The sequence below is a fragment of the Etheostoma spectabile genome, chromosome 13 (genome assembly GCF_008692095.1).
Source record: "Etheostoma spectabile isolate EspeVRDwgs_2016 chromosome 13, UIUC_Espe_1.0, whole genome shotgun sequence".
Taxonomy (NCBI): domain Eukaryota; kingdom Metazoa; phylum Chordata; class Actinopteri; order Perciformes; family Percidae; genus Etheostoma; species Etheostoma spectabile.
In genome coordinates this window covers 16,838,708-16,859,915 of record NC_045745.1, presented here as the reverse complement: position 1 = coordinate 16,859,915, position 21,208 = coordinate 16,838,708, and the positions used below count along the sequence as shown (strand labels likewise).

The window sequence follows — 21,208 nt, the reverse complement described above, 5'->3', positions numbered from 1 at the left end:
AACTCACTTATTCCATCCACTCCATCAGTCTTTCTCTCAGTGCCAGTTGGGTTCACAACAAGGTTACACAACAGAATAACTTAAATAAATCAGTAACTTAAGTCATTCAGGGATCTTTGGACCAAAGCTGAGGAGAATGTCTCTTTACCTCCTGTAGGTATCCTGGGCTGCAGTCGAAAAGTCAAAAAAATCACTAATCATTTTACCTTAACCCCGATAGTAAACAGCATTAAGTCAAGGAAAGGCATGAAGGAGAATTCAAAAAGAATTAGGAATTTTCAACAGTGGTGCGAGTAGAAGGGAGAGGAAGCATAGTGGGGCCGCAGGTCTGGTGTTATGCTAAGGCTAACACCTCTACCAAGCCTGTATCTCCCCAATACCAGATCCCTGGTACATAAAATGGACAACACGGAATTACAACTCGCTGTCACTCGTTTGTGACTGCTGTTTTTAATCACTGAAACCTGGCTTCACCCGGGGCGTGAAGCCAGATGCTAGCATGCAGCTAGCAGGCCGCAGTCACCTCCGCTGGGCACAGGACTGAGACTCCAATAAGAGCGGAGGAGGTGGGCTCTGTATGTGTAGGTGCATGAGAACTGGTGAAATATTGGGACAATTACAGATAAACACTGATCTCCTGACCTCGAGTATATGCCTGTAAGATGCCGGCCTTTTTTTCCTACCGAGAGAGCCAACAGTAGTGAACGTCACGGCTGTGTATAGTCCACCCGACGCCAATGTAAACACGGTGCGCTCTCCTGCTGAACACGATAATCGAACAGCAGCGGGCCCTCCCCGACGAGGTTCATATAACCACAGGAAACTTTAACAAGGCCAACTTGAAGACTGTACTCCCGACATTTCTCTTAGAACTTCATTATGTTCACCAGCTAGTTGCAAACCTTTGACTGCTGCAATTTGGTGGTAGGACGTTAGCGGACAGCGTGCTTATCAGAAGATTTTCACTGAAAACAGCTACCTCCTGCAACGGGAAACTGTAATAATGACAGTGGTAGAAAAAGCGCTGAAGTTGAAGAATGTAATATATCTAAACGATAAGCCAAAAGACACTAAAAAAAAGCTGTGTATAGACCTGACGGGAATAATTCACATTTTGATCTTCATTTGAAAATACTGATAAGTGCTGCTCCAAGGGACAATATTTGTTTACCATGTTGTGGGTGATATATATATATAGCATCAATGAAGACAGTAAAAACAATGTTCCTAGCCAGATTATCTGAATCTCTTCAGAGGTGAGAAACCAGAATGATCCCTCTGTTCCCCAGTATACTCAGGTTTCCAACATGGCTGGTCTTTTTGTACCAAAGTATACCAATGGGAGAAGCAAAAACAAAAAATAATAAAATAAAAAAAGCACACATGCCATTTGAAACATCTCTGGATGACTCCTTTTTGCTTTTTATTTTACTCTCAAATATAAACTGACCAGAAATGACTTCAGGTATGCTGAGACTATTTCCTGCCAGTAATCATATCTAAAACAAGCTGTTAAATTAAGTGAAAAATATCTCAATAAGCCTTAATGGATGCTCTCCTAGTTGCTTGATAAAAGCCTCGTGCCTTTAGAACATTCACTGCGGTGAACATTTAAACAAGCACAAACAGGTTCTCATGGTTCACACTGGTGAGTTTTCCTTAATATACTGTACAGTTGCATGATTTGCTTTAAATTGATTCATACTATGTATTCTGGGCCTGAGCTGTGAAAATTAAAAAAGGATACATGTATATTTACAAATCACAAAGTGTTGCTTTTGGGAAAGTCACAGCTCCAGAACAACATAAGCCATAGGCAGGAGAAGGAACAGCGGTAGAGCAGTTGTATCAAATACCATTATACAATTGACATTTTATTTGCATGGCGTGGCCAGGGGTGTGAGGGTAATTAAAAAGGAAATCAGGCTCATAAAAACAATACGTTAGCCTGCCAGTGATGTGGAACAAAGCTGCTGATGTGGTTGGGTAGTAAGGCACGACATTGGGATGACACTTCATGCTTCGTGAGCCTCTGGGGCCAGAACAATATAACTACGTAGATTCACTACTAAAACTGTGTGTGTATGCACAAAGACAGAAATGTGCATTCAAATAATTTGTTAAATTTCTAAAGCAGCCCATATGCATGGTTCGTGTAATAAATCATTGTGGAACTGTGCGCACGTGCACAAGCCTAATTTCCACTCCCACTAGTAGCCCCCCCGACAAAAAGAAGAAAAAAAAGATGCTGAAACAGTCTTAAACGTCGGTTTTTATCTATTTCACAGATCGGTTGGAATGTAATTTCACAGTGTCACTGCTCTGTTTGTTACATATAGCTATCATCATCTTGTAAAGAACAGAAGTAAGTTTATTTGCCTGTTGCTAGATTTGTTTCACAGAATGATGAAAAACAAGGTTTGGTGGGGGTTTTGACAGTGGATTCCGTTTCTGTTGAAAGCAATTATGCATGTTTTCAGCTTACAAATGCACACACATTTGGAATGACTCTCGCTCTGTTGAAGATTTGTTTCTCCCTCTTAGGTGCACACTACGTAGAGTATGGGCTGAGTTCTTATTGCTGCATTTACACCGGATTATTTTCATAGGAACTTTGTTGGATGATGACATGTAACATTTAACAGCCATCTGCCACTGTAAGTATGCAATAATTCATTCTCGTAGAGTGAAATCTTTCTTAAAAAGGTTTAAAGAACCTTTGGTTCAACTTGCCAAAATATGTATATTTCCTCTAGTAAGAGCTGTGGTGAAGCAGCCATCTGTTTTATAAATCACTAAATGACAAAACACAAGGACACTTGATTAAACAACCATTTGACTAGTTTCTGTTTTCCTCTCGATAGTGTCGCATTGTCAGACCTTTCTCCACAGTGCTGCAGAGGAGGGGAACCCTAACCCCACACAGCATTCCAGGATGGAAGAAAAACATGCTTTGGTTTGTTGGCATTCCTTTAAACCAATCACAGTCGTCATGGGCGGTGCTAAGTGCTGGACGGAACCCCGGTGCTGCTGCAAAATAGCCTCAGGAAGGAACAAGTGTGTTCAAAGGTTGTTGTAGTTGTGCAACAGAAAACTCAGATTGGACAGATAGTCTAGCTCTTACACACTCTTTCCTCCCCTGCTTCTTACAGTGCAGACGCTTTGCTGCTTGCTCCTGCTTCTGCTTGCATATTTTTGCTGATAATCGTGCTTTTCCTCTGAGAAACTATGAGCAGCGGCTCTTGGACACTTCAAAAACACTGGACTATACATTTTTTGTAGACATAGTAGGCTAAAGCTAATTAGCAGCAAGATGCCTCCTTTCTCCGTAGAAGACTACTACAAACTCCTTCAGAAGATTGCACTTCTGGAAACCAAGGTTCACCTTCTAGAAGTGAACGTGGAAGTTAACGGATCTTGTGGAAATGACACCACTTTACCATGGACCCATAACAATGACAGAAGTATGCTAACACACGGCTAATTAGCACCAACAAGACTACAAAGAAACAGGAGGGTGGAACTGGTAATAAATCAACAAGTGGCGGTCCTCCCTGGAACTCGTCTGGTGCGAAGCCTAAGAGTAATCATTTTCCTGGGAAATGGGAGGACACTAACGGGCCGGCACAGCGCCCTGAGATTTGTGATATGACCGGCTGGCCTGCATTATCTCTGGGCAGAGCGCCTCTTCAACCCCTGTACCTAGTAGACACAGCCTGGACAGCTGCAAAAGGGAAAAAGCAACAAAAGCCCCCCCAACAACCTGGTGTGCAACTGGATAACAGATTTGCTCCTCTGCTGCAAGACGCTGGACAGTCATCTGATGACCGGGACTGCGTCTCATCACCACACAGCAGGGTAAGGACTGAGAGCAATTCAAAAAGTAAAAGCTAACAACTGGGCCTCAAACCCTGATTGTGGTGACTCTGTAAAGATTTAAAAAACAGAAAAACACCAAAATACTATTTTTCCCAAAGACATGGTGTCGACTTGACCCAAAAAATCCCAGATATCGTGGCAGCACACCCAACTGTGAAGAACATTATTCTGCATATAGGGTCAAATGATGTTGTAAGCAACAGTCTGATTGCTGAAACTGGACTTTAGGGAATGCTTGACACAGTCACCCCCTAAGCGCAAATGTGTTTACAGTGGTCCTATACCGTCAGTCAGAAGAGGAGATGAGAGATTCAGCCGACTGTTGGGACTAACAAATGGCTTTCAACTGAATGTACCGTCCACTCTCTGAAGTTCATTGACAATTTAAACATTTTCTGGGAGCGCAGCACATCTTTTTAAAGCAGATAGACTTTCCCTAACAAGCCAGGAGTAAAGCTGTTCACCTCTATCTTTACTTTCTGCGCTACACATCTGCTCCCTCTGCCAAGTCACAAAAACAAAGGAAGACACAACAAAGTGCGGCAGTGATCCAGCACAGCCCCCGCCTGTGCAAAGATTTGACCATGGGAGACCAGAGAGCAGAACACAAACCTCCACTCCCCTCTTCACCCTCCAGCACCCCTCAAACCTTCCCAACCCCGAACCTTCTGAGGATCATCGCTGTCTCTACTGTGTCTCCACACACCCTTTCCCTTATTTCCCCCATCAATTATGCACCCTTCCTACCCCCATGGCTCAACCCCGGGCAAAAGTAAAACGCCAAGCACCACTACCAGGATGTCAGAAAACTCCTTCCCCCAGACTGATACGCTTGTGTGCAAAATCTGGCAAGCACTATCTGATATGTGCCGGGCCTTGGCTGTAGACTAGTGATACTAATGACTCTTTTCAAGACAAGCCCGGGCCCTGTGGATTCAATTCTTCCTCATTTCTGTTGTGATAGGTAATAGGAAAAGAATGGTGAATAAGCACTTAACTGCAAACTTAGCAAATTTAGCATCCATTCCTCGTCAGCTACAGCCTGTCCCAAAAAATGAAACACACTACACTAGCCTTACTAAACGTCAGGTCTTGGCAGGAAAATCATTTTTTCAATGATTTTATTACTAAGCCAATCTAGATCAGGTCTCAAACTCATTTACTTGGGGCCGCTGCAAGTAGAGTCGGGGTTTGGCTGGGCCGCATCAAGTATTCCAAAAAAAATTTCCTCAAAAAAAGGCGCGGAACTGCCGGTGCTCTAAACCCCTAGATCTGATATGGTTGGTGCATTTCACAACAACAGACCTCACATTGTCAAACCTCAGGCATTGCCGCAAAGGGTACTTAGCTAGCTTGACAACGGTTACGCCGCTGTCAGGAGACTGCTACGGTAGCCCATAGTGACAAGCGCATACAAAGTTTCAGAACGCGCGGCCGCACTAACACTTAACTTTGATGTCAAGAAGGGGGCCACAAAATATCATCCCCGCGGCGCAATTGGCCCGGGCCGCAGTTTGAGACCATATCTAGATTTATGTTTTTAACTGAAACCTGGTTAGACCATAATGCAGCGCTGCTGTTCTCATCGAGTCAGCTCCCCCTAATCAGTTTTATGAGTGAGAATAGAGTGAATAAGAAAGGAGGTGGAGTCGCCATTTTGTTTAATGACTCATTCCACTTACGCAATATGTTTAGGAAATTTTGTTTCTTTGAATATGTTGCTCTTCAATTAAGATCTTCCCCTCAAGCGATGTTTCTAATATCTACAGGCCACCTAAATAGTTGCAACTTCATGATGACTTCACTGAACGCTGTCTATTATCTGCATTAACTTTGATTGTGTATCATTGCGGGTGATTTACATTCATGTTGACAGCCCCCAGACAGGGACCAAAGAGCTGTTGTTGTGTTTTTGAGAACTATGGACTGACTCAGCATGTGACGAGCCCACCACAATAGGGGCACACTCTGGACTTGATTGTCTCCAAAGTCTGACATTTCCAAGGTTGGTGACTGACGTTGCTCTCTCAGATCATTCCTGTGTTTTCTTTAACGGCACTATCCTGTGCCCAAAGTGTCCAAACAAAGATAATCAAAATGGTAATCACTGAAAACACCAGTGACACATTTATACAGCTTTCTCCTCCACACCCAGCCCTCTCTGGCTATCAGTCAGTGAGCTTGTAGATAATTTCAACTGTAAAATTACAAATGTTATTGCCATTGCTCCCACTAAGGTCAAAGTTGTATCTGGTAAAAAAGATCTCCATGGAGAAATGTCCTACTGGTGAGAACAGAAAAAAGAGAGTGTAGGAAAGCTGAACGAAGGTGGCGAAAAACATTCTCCTGGTCCATTATAACTCCATAAAGAGAGACTTCGCATTTATAATTTGGAACTGAGGAATGCAAGAAGGTCCTTTTTCTCTGATATTATCTCTGAAACAATAATATTCCCGTGCTTTGTTTGCTACTGTGATAGGTTAACAAACCCTCCAGTACCAGTAGCATCTGAACTTTTATCTACCAAGGCCTGCAATGACTTTGCTCCTTCTTCAAAGACAAAATTCAAAGATAGACAAACAGTCAGTGCCTCCTATCAAGTCCAGGTATGTGTTGTCACAGTGTTCAAGCAAAAATAGTTCCAATATGACAGAATTTCACACGATCAACCATACAAACCTGGAGGACATTATTCAACATCTGAAAACCTCGACCTGTTGCCTTGATGTTCTACCACGGGACTTTTCAAAAATGTTTCCAATTGTTGACTTCTGATCTTCTACAGATTGGTAACACATCTCTTCTTCAGGTATCTTTCCACAGGCCCTGAAAACTGCAGTAATCAAGCATCTTAAAAAAGACAACCTAGACAGTCACTAATGACAACTATAGGCCAATATCAACCTTCCTTTTTTAGTAAAATCATTGAAAAGTAGTCTTTCAACAACTCAACATTTCTTGTCACTAAGCAACAGTTTTGATACCTTTCAGTCGGGTTCGACCACACCACAGCACTGAAACGGCTCTTGTCAAAGTCTTTAATGACATCCACCTTAACACAGATAATGCAAAATTTCAATCTTAGTATTACTTGATCTCAGTGCTGCATTTGACACGGTCGACCACGACATACTACGAACCGATTGGAAACTGCGTTGGCCTTTCTGGCTCAGTACTAAACTGGTTTGAATCCTACCTAAAGAATAGGATTACTTTGTGTCTAGGTAATTATGCATCTGAGCGTACAAATATACGTGCGGAGTTCCGCAAGGCTCCTTCTGGGGCCTCTTCTGTTTAACATCTACATGCTTCCACTGGCTCGATTATGGAGAAAACAAATAAGTTACCATAGTTTATGCGGACACACACAATTTACATAACCTTATCGCCAGGGGACTATAGTCCAATACAAAACTGACTAAGTGCATCGACCATTAACGGCTGGATGTGCCAAACTTTCTGAAATTAAATGAAGGAAAACTGAGGTGGTGTTTTTTTGGAGCAAGAGGAACGTTAAAGTCTGCGCTCAGCTTCAAACAACAATGTTAAAACAACAGACACCAGAAATCTTGGTGTAGTCATGGACTCAGACCTGAACTTTAACAGCCACATTAAGACAATTACAATCAGCCTCCTATCACCTTAAAATATACCAAGGGTAAGGACTTATGTGTCACCAGGATTTGGAAAAACTTGTCCATGCCTTTTCTTCAGTAGACTTGACTACTGTAACGGGGTCTTACAGGTCTCCCTAAAAAATCAATCAGAACGCTGCAGCGATTCAGAACGCTGCTGCTCGAGTCCTCACTAGACCAAGAGACTGGATCACATCACTCCAGTTCTGAAGTCTTCACTGGCTTCCTGTGTCTCAAAGAATGATTTCAAAGTACTCTTGCTTTATAAATCACTTAACGGTTTAGGTCCAAAATATATTCTGATCTGCTACTACATATGAACCACCCAGACCTCTCAGGTCATCTGGGGCGTCTGCTTTCTGTCCCCAGAGTCAGAACTAAACAGGGTGAAGCAGCTTTCAGTTTCTATGCTCCTCATATCTGGAATAAACTCCCAAAACCTGTAGATCCGCTGCTACTCTCAGTTCTTTTAAATCAAGGCTGAAGACTTTCTATTTGATGCTGCCTTTCTTTAAATGACTATCATTTCTAATTTTCTTATGCTGCTGTAAATTTTATTCTTGTGTTTATGTTTCTCTTTGTTTTAACTGTCTATTCATGTTTTTACCGTTTTTTAATGCTGTGATTTTAACTGTTTTTTACTTGTGTTTTATCTGTTTAACTGATTTGTGTAAAGCACTTTGAATTGCCTGTTGCTGAAATGTGCTATACAAATAAAGCTGCCTTGCCTTGCCTTGCCTTGCCTAGCTAGCTGTCTGGATTTACCCTGCAGAGATCTGAGGACCAGTTAACCATAGTCCCCATAATTCCACCAGAGTTTAAAATTTCAACACAAAGTGGATATAGACTATAATCTTGATGATACCCTTGACTGTGTGGCTGGATAAACTCACAACTTTCAAAAAAGAAACAATCAGGGCCCCTCACAAACTGCTCCCACCCAGCCCTCTCAGACAAATCTCATATTTAATCAACTGAGTCAATGATAGGATTTCTCTTGAGGGGGGAGTTTTGTACATAAAGTTGAGGTGAGCCAAACAAAGGAAAGAGGAAAAAAAAGAGAAGCCAGCAGAAGGTAGTTTGGGTGGAAGGGTTGTCAGGTGGGAGCGTGGTCTTAATCATTGATCTGAAGCAGCCACCAGAATGAGAACAAAGGGCACTAAAATATTCATTAAAAGCTGCTCTGAGCTTGTCGTGTGAGAGAGGAATAGAGTGGTGTAAGGGGGGGGGGGGGGGGGGGGGGGGGGGGGTAATGAGAGGGGTTAGCTTTTAACATCTCAATACTGGAGTCCTCTGGCTCCCACTGAGACAGGAAGATAGAGACCCTGTCTCTGAGCTCTGTAATATGAATCCAGATCATATCGGGGTCCAGTGCTCCCGAGATGTCACAGTGATCGGACCTCCTTCCGGGGCACAAACGCTCATTTCTCATGTTGCTTTGTAACCAGAATCCTCACACCCCCAGGAGTCTGCTGCCAATAACAATGACACAACTGGATTTGGCCTTGTAGGAAATCAAACAAATAAGCCTTGCATTTTACAACAAGAGGAGGGGGAGCTTCCTGCACAGGGAGGGTGGGGTGTGCTTCCCTTTCCAAAAAACATGAGAGGCATTTCAGGGCTGCTGAGCTTGAAAGATGAACCATGGAGGGAGCCATGCTGGGTGGAAAGAACCCAAACAGCTCTGAGAGAGAGAGAGAGAGAGAGTGAGAGAGAGAGAGAGAGAGAGAGAGAGAGCGAGAGAGCGAGAGAGCGCGAGAGAGAGAGAGAGAGAGGTGTGTGTGTGCGTGTGTGGACACTCTTCTTACGAGACATAGCTGCAAGGGCTTGGCTGCCCAGCAGACGGGGAATCCGCACACCAACTGTGCCCATGTGTGTGTGTGTGTAAAAGTGTGTTGGCATGCATTTGCGTGCATCTCACAAAAGTGTATGCGCCTGCTCCTACCCCTTGCTGCTTTCCTTTTATTCTCCCTCCCTTTCTGTTGTTTCTCCAGACAGTCTAAATAGCAAAGCCTTGCAGGGACCACAGAGGAGATCCATTTTTTTCTCCCTATGCAGGTCTCCCCACCCCCAAATAAATAAAATAGCAGTCAAATCTTTAACTTGGAGGGATTGTTTACAATTTTCTACAGACAAGGAGGGGGTTCTTAGTGAGGTAGCTAAAAAATGAGAATAAAAGACAAAGTAGAAGTTTCACAGATTTTCAAAAAGCACAGATGATGGAATGAGTTTGGAGCAAGATAAAAACAACAAACCTCCACTGATGATTGCACATTATTCAAATTCGACTTTTCATCTTCACTGAATGATGAAGACAGATGCTTTGCGCCACTCCCGAGCAGTGGGGTAGGGGCTTTTGTGAAAGTGCCAGTGAACATCACATGAAAGGTTTCCTTACTATCTCTCTATTTCACTCAAGGGCAAACAGTCCATCTAAAACCGACATGGGAGGACACAGGCCACAGTGCTCTTTCACTTACATATTATAGTTGCCACTGACTAAGTTAATGGGTGTTGAAGGCTGCACATGGCAACTTTGCACTTCTGCCTCAAGTGAGAAATAACTGGATTTTATAAAGTTTGAAAGCTTTTCTGACTACAGGTCATTTAGCACAGTGCCAGTTAACTGCACAGCCCTCGGTCCTCAGTGTTACCGTCTAGCAGGAAGTGGAGAGAGTGGGAGAGATTAAGAGATCCAGCCACTAGGTCCCGTGTTTAGGACAGCATCTGCAAATCTGAAAAGAAGAATTCATCTACAATGTAGAGCATTAAAAAAAAAGGGATAAAACCTCTTCCCTCCTACTGTTTTTTTTATATTTGAAGAGTGCTCCAGCAATTTAGTTGATGGTTCTTGCAAGAGACAAGACTTTATTTTTTTTAAAAGGTTAAAGTCAATGTAGCAGATGTTCTGACTTGTGTGATTAAGCTTGAAAAACGCTGGATCCTACATTTCCCATAATTAGGGTCGAGTTCTGACAGCTGGAGCCTTTTGCAACTTGGAAAAAAAAAAAATTCAGAAGACATGGTTTTCTCAGATAGAGTGGAACTCCCTGACTAGAAAAATTGACATGTACTCCTTTTAACATGCAAAATTTTCTACGTTATTGCAGCATGTTGTCTAGTATAAAAACATCTTTAGAATATAACATACTGTAAATCCATTCGATACAGACTGGCAGCCCTTGCTGTGCAGGATTACATTTGACATTTATGGCGTTTTTCCACCTCAGGGCACCTACTCAACTTTTTTGGTTTTCCATTATGATAAAAGGTCCCTGGTACCTGCTAACAGGTACTTTTTTTTAGTACTACCTCATTCAAGGTACCAAGCAAGCTGAGGCAATACTAAAAGTTAACCTGTAAACCTGCAGACTACTGATTGGTCGGAGAGAATCGTCACTATTCACGTCATTGCCAGCGACAGACGGGGGGGTCCTGAACAAACCCGCTGCGTTAAGTACTTTAGCCAGCTGTGTTTCTTTTGCTGCGTCCAGCTTCTTTTGAAACTAAATTGTCTGCTGGCTGTGGCAACAACCACATGCCGAGAATAAAAAACACACCTTCGGCGTTTTTGTGTGTTTTGCGTTAGGTCATGGCAGTTTCCTGCTATGACGACCAGCCAGGCTTGCCTCACGCATGAGGCAGTACTAATCTGCAATGGAAAAAAGAACATGGCAGCGCAGCCGAGTGAAGCTGAGCCGAGCAGGTAAGATTAAGGAAAAAAACGCCATTAGTTTCTTTGGGAAACAGATTAACCAACATGTACCATGACATGTATTGTGTTGCTGCATGTAACACACTTTTTCTAAAGTTTCATTGGTGTTTAAAGTTTTGGAGTAACTCCTAGATTGAGTTATCCACGGAGGTCGAACCAAAGACAGCTCTTTGGTAGTCAATTGCGGTGCTCTCTTCCCGTATTGGCTGTAAATTTTACATTCAAAGCGTTCATATGGTCAGATTAGATTCAATTTCAGCACACTGGCTCCGGGTCACTTTTAATTCATTTGCAGTCATCTCTTATAATTAGGCCTTGCATTAACCATGCCTCCCAAAAGAGTCTCCCTTCCTCTTTCACCAACCTCATCTGCACAGGAAGCAGTCAGTGCTTTTCAAAGTCTTCCTCAGACCCAGCTCTCCATTCACAACCACTTCCAAATGAGATCAGAGCATTTGAGATTTAGATTCTTGATGATATTAACTTTCCTGCCTCACCCGTCCCTCCCTTTCTACAAGTCCAGCGGTGGATCCCTAAGTGGGTGAGTTGCCTCCGGGCAGCGGAATCCATACACGGCCCAAATTAAATTCCTGGACTGCAGATGACTTTGCTGACCTTCTGACTTCCTGAGTTCAGTGGAAATGATTGCGGCATGCGGCCGGTGATAATTAACCATGTTCAAAGTACTCCACCATCCACAGCAAACCCTGTGCAAATCATGAAAATAAGATAAGAATCTCTTTGGACCCATGTGGCTGAATATCCAGAAACCTGTACAAGGAGGTTGTGTGTTTTTTTTGTTCTTTTTAGTATTTCTCCTCTGAGTATTTTCCTGAGATTAGGGGACATGTCTCATGTTTTATAGAGGACAACCCCTGACATCGGGAGGCTTTGCTAAAACTCTTCTCCCCATAATGAAATAACCTTTAAATATACTGATCCAATCTGATATGTTTGTACAACCCACAGAGACACATTTACCTCCTGGTTATGCACTACAGCTATTTCCATTTTACCATTAAGTGATTTACACCATTTCAACCTTAGAGAGTCTATTAAAAAAAAAAAAAGGAGGTACTGATGCATAGGGCTTAGGAAACACCACTGTCAACAATAATAGTGTTGTCGTCCCACTTTAATTCTATCACTTTTTTGTACTTCTAAGCAGCATACAACAATTTGTAATCCTGAAATTACTTAAATAATGCAACATGAATCAAGATAAGTGTCCAAAAATGGATAACGGGATTAACTAATTCAGTTTATATTAAAATAGTCTCTTTTCAATTACATGTATAAGACCATGAGCCAGCTAGCCACTGTAGGTGGAAGTAGTCAATAAATAAAAATAAAGATTTAACAGGTCTCTACGCACTATCACAACAATGCCATTTTAAATTCATAGGTGTAGAACATCCTGTAAGCAGATAACGTAACACTAAATAACCAGCAATACTGCAGGAAGGCAATAGCTAATATTTTAAAACTTTTTGAAATTGAATATAATAATTTTTATATTATCTAAGCCCTTATTTTTAAGAAAACCTAATTTAATGCTTTACGACCAGCAGATATCCAGCTGGTACTAATAAGCATTCTTATTATTGTGACTCAGTGTTTGATCAAATTTAAATGTACTAATTTAGTAGGCCGAGTAGGTGGACTGGCGAACAATCAAGCCTGTCCCAGGTAAAGCAAGCAACACTGGAAACAAAAAAACTAAAAAATGCAGTCTCTGTAGACAGCCCAGGGTCAAGAAATGGCAACAAAAAGAAATTGTGCCAACGTGCACCACGAAGCATACACAGTGTTCCAGCGTTCCAGCCAATAACCGGCAAGAAGGATTTGGGGGTGGGGGTGGGGGGTTAGTGCGTGGAAGCACAGAAGGGAGAGAGAGGGGACGGTATGAGGAGGAGGAAAATACTTCGAACGTCAACAAGAAGTAATGTCACCCAGCATCGCTTTAAGTGAGATCGCTGCAGTTGGCAGCTGCAAAACAAGCCACAATGTAAGTTAATAGGGCAATTGTTCAGCTTGTATTTACCTTCACAAAAGTGCTCGTTTTGCCACTGACAGACTCAGATTAATATTCTAAGTGTCTAACAACATTATGGAAAGGATGTCTAAGGAGATTGACCTTTCTACTAGAGTAAGACATTAACCCTAACCCTAAAACATAAAAACATCTGAAATTGTGTTTGCTAAACCCACCAGACTCCATGTACATAAACACTAATCTTAGCCTCGTAAAATACACTTCAAGTCTGCACAATAACACACCGTGGTTAAACTACACAGCCCACTTAATTGTCTCCTCAATGGAGTGTTCATTAAAAGCTTCTGTGTAACTCATCAAGGTCTCCCGAACCTTCTTCCCATCTGAATGAGTTGTGCTTCTCCTGAGTTTTTCCTTAACACACAGTTAGTTTGTGTGTGTTTGTATGTGTGTGTGTGTGTGTGTGTGTGTGTGTGTAAAGCACTTTAAAAGAAGGATGACTGAAACAGATCTAACAAGTACATCACCAAGTCCAAGCCTTGCCAAATTCTTTCCGTGCTGAGATACAAATGGCAGAACCGTGTCCCGCATGCTTCACTTCACAAAACAGCTTGCGCGTTTACCTGAATGTGGCCTTGAGGATCTGTCCGGTGGTGCTCTCTTTGGTGTGGTTGTTGTATCCATAGAAAAGGTCTCCGAACACAGTCTGGTTAGCGGGGATGTCCAATGCTTCCCCGCAGTCTATTCCCTCAGTGCAGGTCTCCGACAGCGGCAGGCATGACCTCCCATCTGGACCGCGCTTGTAGTCCTCGATGCACCTAAAGTGACAGGGGTTTAAGCCATTCCATTAGCTCATGCATTTCCTTCTTTCCAGTGGTGCAATGTAACCAAGTACATTTATTCAAGTACTGCACGCAAGTACACAGTTTGAGGTACTTTTTTCTTGCCACTTCAATACATTTCAGAGAGAAATATTGCACTTTCACCCCACGACATTAATCTGACAGCTTTAGTTACTACTTCCATTACAAGATAAGACTTTCCGCACACAAAACATACAGTTTATAAAAGACAAGGTTTTATTAGATATTAAAATACCCAACAAGAAATACAGCTGAAATTATTAGCAGATTAAACACTTGTTTCGATCATTTCCAGTTTGTAAAATGTGAGGATTTTACTGCATTGAGTACTTTTACTTTTATAAGTTTAAGAACATTTTCCTGATGATACTTCAATAATTTTACTTAAGTAACATTTTCAATGCAGGACTTTGATTTGGCACAGTAGTTTTACAGTGTGGTATTAGTACTTCCCTCTTCCATTGCTGGTAATTTGCTTATTTCTCTTTCAGTCAAATTTGTGGGTTAAAGTATGATTTTTCAAACAATGAGTGCTGGTTAGATGGCTAATTTTAAAAATGAAGCTGTAATTTAAATAGTTAACCATATGACAGGAAGCTGATGTCTCTTGGCAAGTGTAAAATAACAGCAGATAAAAGGATTCAATAATATGCTGTCTCTGATCTTTCTATTTGGTATTTATATCATTTTTGGGTGCAAATTGCAAATGAATGAGAGCCATTATTATTTGTGCTTTGTTTGGCCAGGTTTTTCTATTTCTATTTTTTTTCTCAAGCTGGCAGCTGTTAAGTGCATTGCCAACAGGGACAACTGTTTACAATTAATTTCATTGTCGTTGATTAAAAATGTTGTTAGTTGAAGAGACCATAAAAATTAAACTCTTTGCGGTCGTCTTTGATATATGTTCTTTGTGTCCAGCCGGCATCTGTACTTTCCCTATTTTCCATCAAACATAGATTGTTTCAAGAAAACACCGCTACATACCACCCAAGAGACTGGGATTCATGTCCAGTTCTTGTCCCGTGTGTCACTGAAACGTACATTTTGTGACCCCACCTACAATCTTTTCCTAAACCTAACTGTCCCGTTCTTGTGCCGCATGTCAGTGAAACACATGCCCCGACCCAGAGCATTAAATAGAGACCCCAAGAGTCCCGACCAAGCGTGTCTAAATATGACAATAAAAGGAGGCTTTTTGCGTCAATAACAAACGCAACAGGCACCTGAACAAGCGTTGCTTTTTGACGTGATGGGAGTGACAATGTGTTGCACTATAAAAGTTCTGAATCTGCACCTCTATGAGGTGTGACCCTAACTGTGTGTCTACACAAGAGGTGTTAAGCAGCATTTTCCAGTCATCCATCCCATATGTGTCTGACAGAACACACTCCTAACAACCGAAAGCAGTTTAGCCATTTAGTACGGTAGATATCAGCCATATAGAAAAACAGTGCTATATTGGCACTGGGTTTTGGTACCCAAATCTATTTAAATCTCAATCTCATAATATTATTTTAACCTTGTGACTGAATGCTCAGCTTATTCTGAGATATTGCCTGCTGCATTTTTACTGGGTTCAAAACATGCACAACTCAACACTGAAGAATCAGCTAAATCAATTCTACTCAACTGGCATAAAATCCTCAAAAAAGGAGAGAAACACAGAGTCCTCTCAAGGCTCTTTCATATTGATAATGTTTTGACATCTCGGTCTATAATATACTCTGAAATACATCAAAAGCAGACAAAGTGCAGGTAGAAAAGAATGGGGATGTGGGGTTTAAGACCGAAAGATAATCTGTCAGGGATTTACACTGAGCCAAGCTCTCTCCTGAATGCCAAATGTCTCAAAGCTAATGCCAGTCTCCAGTGGGACCTGTAGAGGATTAACCACATCTGCACAGTGGAGAGTGACAACAAAATGCTGTCGTAGAGAATTAAATAAAACTGCAGTTTGTATTTGCCTACTGTGCCTGCAACATGATGTTTAATGTAAAGATGACGGAAAGAAACAAGAGCTTGTGTTAGAAAAAAAAAAAAGACCGTTTACTGGGTCTGGTGGTGTTTTTCAGAGCGGAGAGAACCTAAAAAAAACGACCTTGGCAGATGTCCACATACAGTACATAGTGGTGATAACGCGGCTGTATGGCTCATTAGCAGCAGAAAAATACAGCAGTTTAGTTGGTTTCGCTCTTGGTTTATTTCCGAAACAAAACACAGGTTACTGTGGGCCGGAGCCAACGCCAAAACAACAAACAGCTAACTTTACTGTCTGCTCTCTGCCCTGGCATCTCGCTTTCACTCTCGCTCTAAGGCGAACATCCTGAAAATCTCAGTAATTGCTACAATAGTTATTTTGTTGACTCGTCTCTTAACTCTGTGACACACAAACATACCAGTTAAACACCTAACTCATTTCAGACAGTCTGTAACAACATGAACAAGTCTTGCCTTTGGACCGCCTTTAAGCTTACTTCTTACTACAACTTCCAAGTCGGCAGATCGCATCTTAACACTACACAACTTGCTGTCATGGTTTCTCACTTCTAGACTGAGTGGCAACAAGGATACACACACACACACACACACACACACACACACACACACACACACACACACACACACACACACACACTTTCAATAGAAGGAATCCCAGAGTTTCCAAACTACATTTTTGTCACAAAAATGCAACACATGCAGTAAAGTACAGTTTCCCTCATTTGGACACTTGTGTCCAAATGTGTCCTCACTTGTGTGTCTTGTAGCTTCCCAGCCTCTGTGAAGCATCAGTGAGCCTCTTGTCTTGCGTTTTAGAACCGCTCACACATGGCACTGAGCCATTGCTGATTTCCATGGTAGTAATAACTGATAGCCCTCATTCCATTGGTTGAGAACATTTGAAGCGGCCAATTTAGCACCCATCTAAAGGTTAAGGTAGTAAAGTTTGTAAGGGGTGTACACGTCGCATTGCTTTTCTGCGTGCTTCAATTCCAGGCCAATAGTTGTACATTTACATAAAAGAATATTTTGAGAAGTTTGGACAGTTACAATATGACTTTAAAAAACTCCACAAAAGAAAATGATTACTTTTGCAAATAACGTTGACAACTCCATTGAAATGTGATATGAAAAGCCAACATTTGATGGCCAAATGAAGCTTTGTGAACCATTTGCTTTATTTTCTGAGTCCACTAGATGGCAAGCTCTGTTCAACCAATGTTTGAAAGAACACGGATATGCCATTCCTTTATACTTTTCTTAAACCAAGGGCACCATTTAGTAGGCTCTGAAAATAATGACTATGGTTCAAGAAGATTCATGAGGCTTTATTTGGCCATCACTAAGTAGCAGGTTTGCAGTTGCATTAATGGGTAATAATGTGCCCCGACATAAAAACAATATGACTGAAATGGCTTGTAAAGTGTCAAAATGCAGTTCTTAACCCATCAGTATTGATACAGGAATCGATATTAGTTTGTCTTGCAATGAAAACATGGCAAACATTCACAGGACTAGATGCCATGTGAATCAGACTCATAATATAGGGTTATGAAAAAGAATAATTATAGTAACTTTTAAAGATGTAAACCAGAGAATCTGTCATTTCTTACCCACAGAACATCTGGATGTTGTAGAGTGTCGGGTCATCCTCTAGAGGCGCCAGCTGCTGGAGACACAGCTGCTCACATCCTCCATTGAAACCGTCGGAACAGTCGATGCCGATGTGGTGGTCGTAGCACCCAGTCCCATCCTTCATAGGACTCAACCCCAGAGGGCACTGTTGAAGGAATACTTGTTTTTAAATGAATAATGTTAGCAATTACAGAGTTTTACTACATTCTTAGCGTTGCCTAAACTGTGAGACGCTGTCAGATTAACACTAATCCCAGATGGGACAGGTAAACATACCCAATAACATCTGTGCCACAGATTGTAAACGGTCACATTTCTGTTCCCATTAGTGCAGCCTGTATGAGCACTGAGCTTAGTCTGCAATGCTGCACAGGGAAATATGTAAAATCATATTATCAGCTTAAATAATAGCAGGAGGCTTCAACACTAGGAACAATGGTACTTTTAAGGCTTTTATCACTGTTGAAACGAAGGGAACAAAAAGTTAAAAATGAATTACCTTCTGCAATGCAAAAGCTACTTATGAGAACTAAAATAAAGTCAATTAAATAAAAAAAGTCAAATAGAATATTCATAAACAAACAGAGAACTTGCTCATAAGAGAAAAACAGGAAATATCTTGGCATCACATTTGCAGCAAGCAGGGCAACGCTCAGTTTGCGTTATGTAAGTGGAAGATATACCATATTTTTATATTCATCTAACAATTTCATTGGTACTAATAAAACTGTGAACCAACATGTGTTGCATCTGTATTGTAGCACACTTTTATTTTCTTAGTTAACTGTTAATGGAAACATTTGGCTGGCTAAATAAACAGGGACGGACTAGAAACCGTCTCCGTTGCTTTTGATTTTAAAGCAAATTGCCCCAAAATATGAATACTGTTTCATTCCATATTTTATTCTGTTGGTAACCATTGTTGTATAATCAAAATTACTACACTAGAGGGTGTAATTTATCATCATATTATTGGCACTGCCTTGATGCTTAGGGAACTACATCACTGTATAATATGCCAATAATGACATTTAATCACACCCTCTTGTGTAATATTGCTTGATTAAAAAGAACTAGTGCCAACGTCATGGTGGTTGTTAAAAGAAAAGTCAGAAAGTCACCAAAGTTAGTAAGATTAAAAAATTAATGTAAATCCCACGGCAACCCATCCATTAGTTGTTGTAGGTATAAGACAATATGCAAATAAATATCAGAAAACAACATTATCACTGGTCCATGTGTTGTGGTGTTGCTGTGTCTTAATGCAATACTGCACCACTACTGCCCAAGATTAACTCATTACTCATTCAGCCACAGTATGGAAAATCTTGACTGAATAGTCGATATTCAGTTCTCACAAAAGGGAGTCTAAAGTTTTACCTTGTACTGTACGTGTTAAAGAAATTGCATTTGCATAGCACTGCCACTTGATTATTCACTGTGGCACAGGGAATGACAAGAACAGTGATGAAATGGCAGACAACCAGTGTCATCTATAATGAAACCCTTTATTAAAAGGATGCGTGTTCTATTGGGGGAGATAAGGAAATACTACTGGTATAAATTCAATTTTCTTATAATCCAGAAAGGATCATTGAAATTATTTAGTGTGAAAATGAATATGTTTCAAAGATTAACTTATAAAACAAGACTACATTGTGACATTTTTACAGAACCATGGACAAGTTAATTGAAAATGCACTCTGTGCTGTGGTAACTTTACAAAAGAGCTGTGAGACCTGACTTCACCCCGGTTCCCTCCTTCTACAGACTTGTTCAGTATTTTTCCCAAGCACTTTTTTTCAGAGACCTGTCAAGTCAAATTCACATTATGTTTTCTGTCAGCTATTACTTCAAAGGAAACTTTGATGGAGAGCATTTTAACAAGGCAGTGCACCCTCAGAACAGTGACTAGGCAGCTGGTTTCCTATAAGCTCCAAGGGATCAGCAAGCTTATTTTATTATTTAGGCGTACTGTATTCAGAGGGTCCAGATGGCTCATTTGGCTAATAAAGCTCACATGCTTGTTGTGGATTCCAGTCTAATTTTGTGGAGGTGCAGTATACCTTTGTTTCGGTTAGTGTTAGACTGAGTTCAGAGAAAAATCTGTCGTTGCGGCAATTAGCATGGTTGTGCGGCAATGTGGGACTTAAATTGCCCATTGGTTTAACATCCTGTTTCAAATTAAAGTCGCAGACCCCACCAACACAGTTTAAAAAGACCACCAACATTTAAATGATTAGGTGGACTGGAATTTTTGCAACACAGCAAGATCAGGTGAAGTGAATTCTATTTAAAAAATGTGTAAAACAAAAGAAAAAAAAGTTTTCAGTGGCCTAGCTCTATGCAGTTTAGAGAGATCTCAGCAGAACATTATGTATAAAATACAAAACTCACAAGATCTAGTATGTAGAGTACCCTACCAAAATATACTTTGATAAAATCATTGAGCTTTTACTTAAACATTTTTAAATATTAAGGCATAATAGGTTGAAAGAGTGTTCTAAGTTTGCCCCTACTCCCCGGGTCAACAGCCAGAGAGAGAAAGGGAGATTCTCCTAAACTGTGCTTTAGCAATCTGTGCTAGGCCTATTTAAATCCGGCGGTTATTGACAGAAAGCGCAGTAGTGGTCGAACAAACTCGAGAGTAAAACGAAGAGAGGGCGCACTAAACAATGGTGTAAATTAGAGGAATAAAACATTATTTTCTGATTGTTTCAATGTGGTTAGGTTCTAAAGCACACACCGCAGTGGGAAGGTGCCATATTGTTGGATAATGAATGAATGCAGAACATCACCCTGTCTGTGTTTGAGTGTATGTCAGTTAAACAGCCGTATTGAATGCTTGCCACTAAAGCTCTTGTAGTTAGTGAGCTAGATCGGCCATTGCAGTGTACATGCAGTGTGTTTGCTCATTTGAAGGTAAAGAAGGAAACATGCAGAGCAGATTGACCCTACTGGAAACTATTGTCAACAGGTTTACATTTGGCAACAATAAGGCAGTCCTACCATGCAAACAATTCAAATGACAAAGGTGGAAGACAGACACCAGGTAGCAGGTTATGCATGGTGACAATGGTAGACACATCTCGGTAAGGTAGTCTGGAAAGCTATTGGAAGCAACACAGATAACCTGGCAAGGCAATAGGCTCGTTCGAGAGGAACTGCGCCTCGCCTGGAAAGTGGACGAGAGCAGGCGGCAGCAGCGGGGGTCGGTGACAAAAAGCTGCGGTAAAGTCGGACAGTTTCCAGCCGATTCCAGCAGCCTTCGGGCTGGACAGGAAGTGATGAAAACACTGTGGTGCGATTCCGATTTAATAAAATATAATCAGACCCACATATCAGCTTATACACAGTCTCCAGTTGTTTTAATTATGACAGAGTAGCTGGCAAAGTGCTCTACATGCGATCTGTTGCTGATTTTAATTAACAACACACTGTAGAGGATCCGTGATCTGCTCAGATTTAGTCTCTCTGACTTCTTAAC

The 21,208-nt window shown here is 41.3% G+C and overlaps 1 protein-coding gene across 5 annotated transcripts in view; it reads right to left on the bottom strand.

The window, feature by feature from the left end:
- LOC116701032 (astrotactin-1) overlaps positions 1 to 21,208 on the bottom strand; it is a 372,813-nt gene that overhangs the window by 187,401 nt on the left and 164,204 nt on the right. For all 5 annotated transcript variants that reach the window (XM_032534569.1, XM_032534570.1, XM_032534571.1 and 2 more), the window contains 2 exons: positions 17,700 to 17,866; positions 13,849 to 14,043 (listed from right to left, as the gene is read on the bottom strand). In XM_032534569.1, coding sequence (XP_032390460.1) covers positions 13,849 to 14,043; positions 17,700 to 17,866 — 362 coding nt within the window. The remainder of the gene's footprint in view (positions 1 to 13,848; positions 14,044 to 17,699; positions 17,867 to 21,208) is intronic.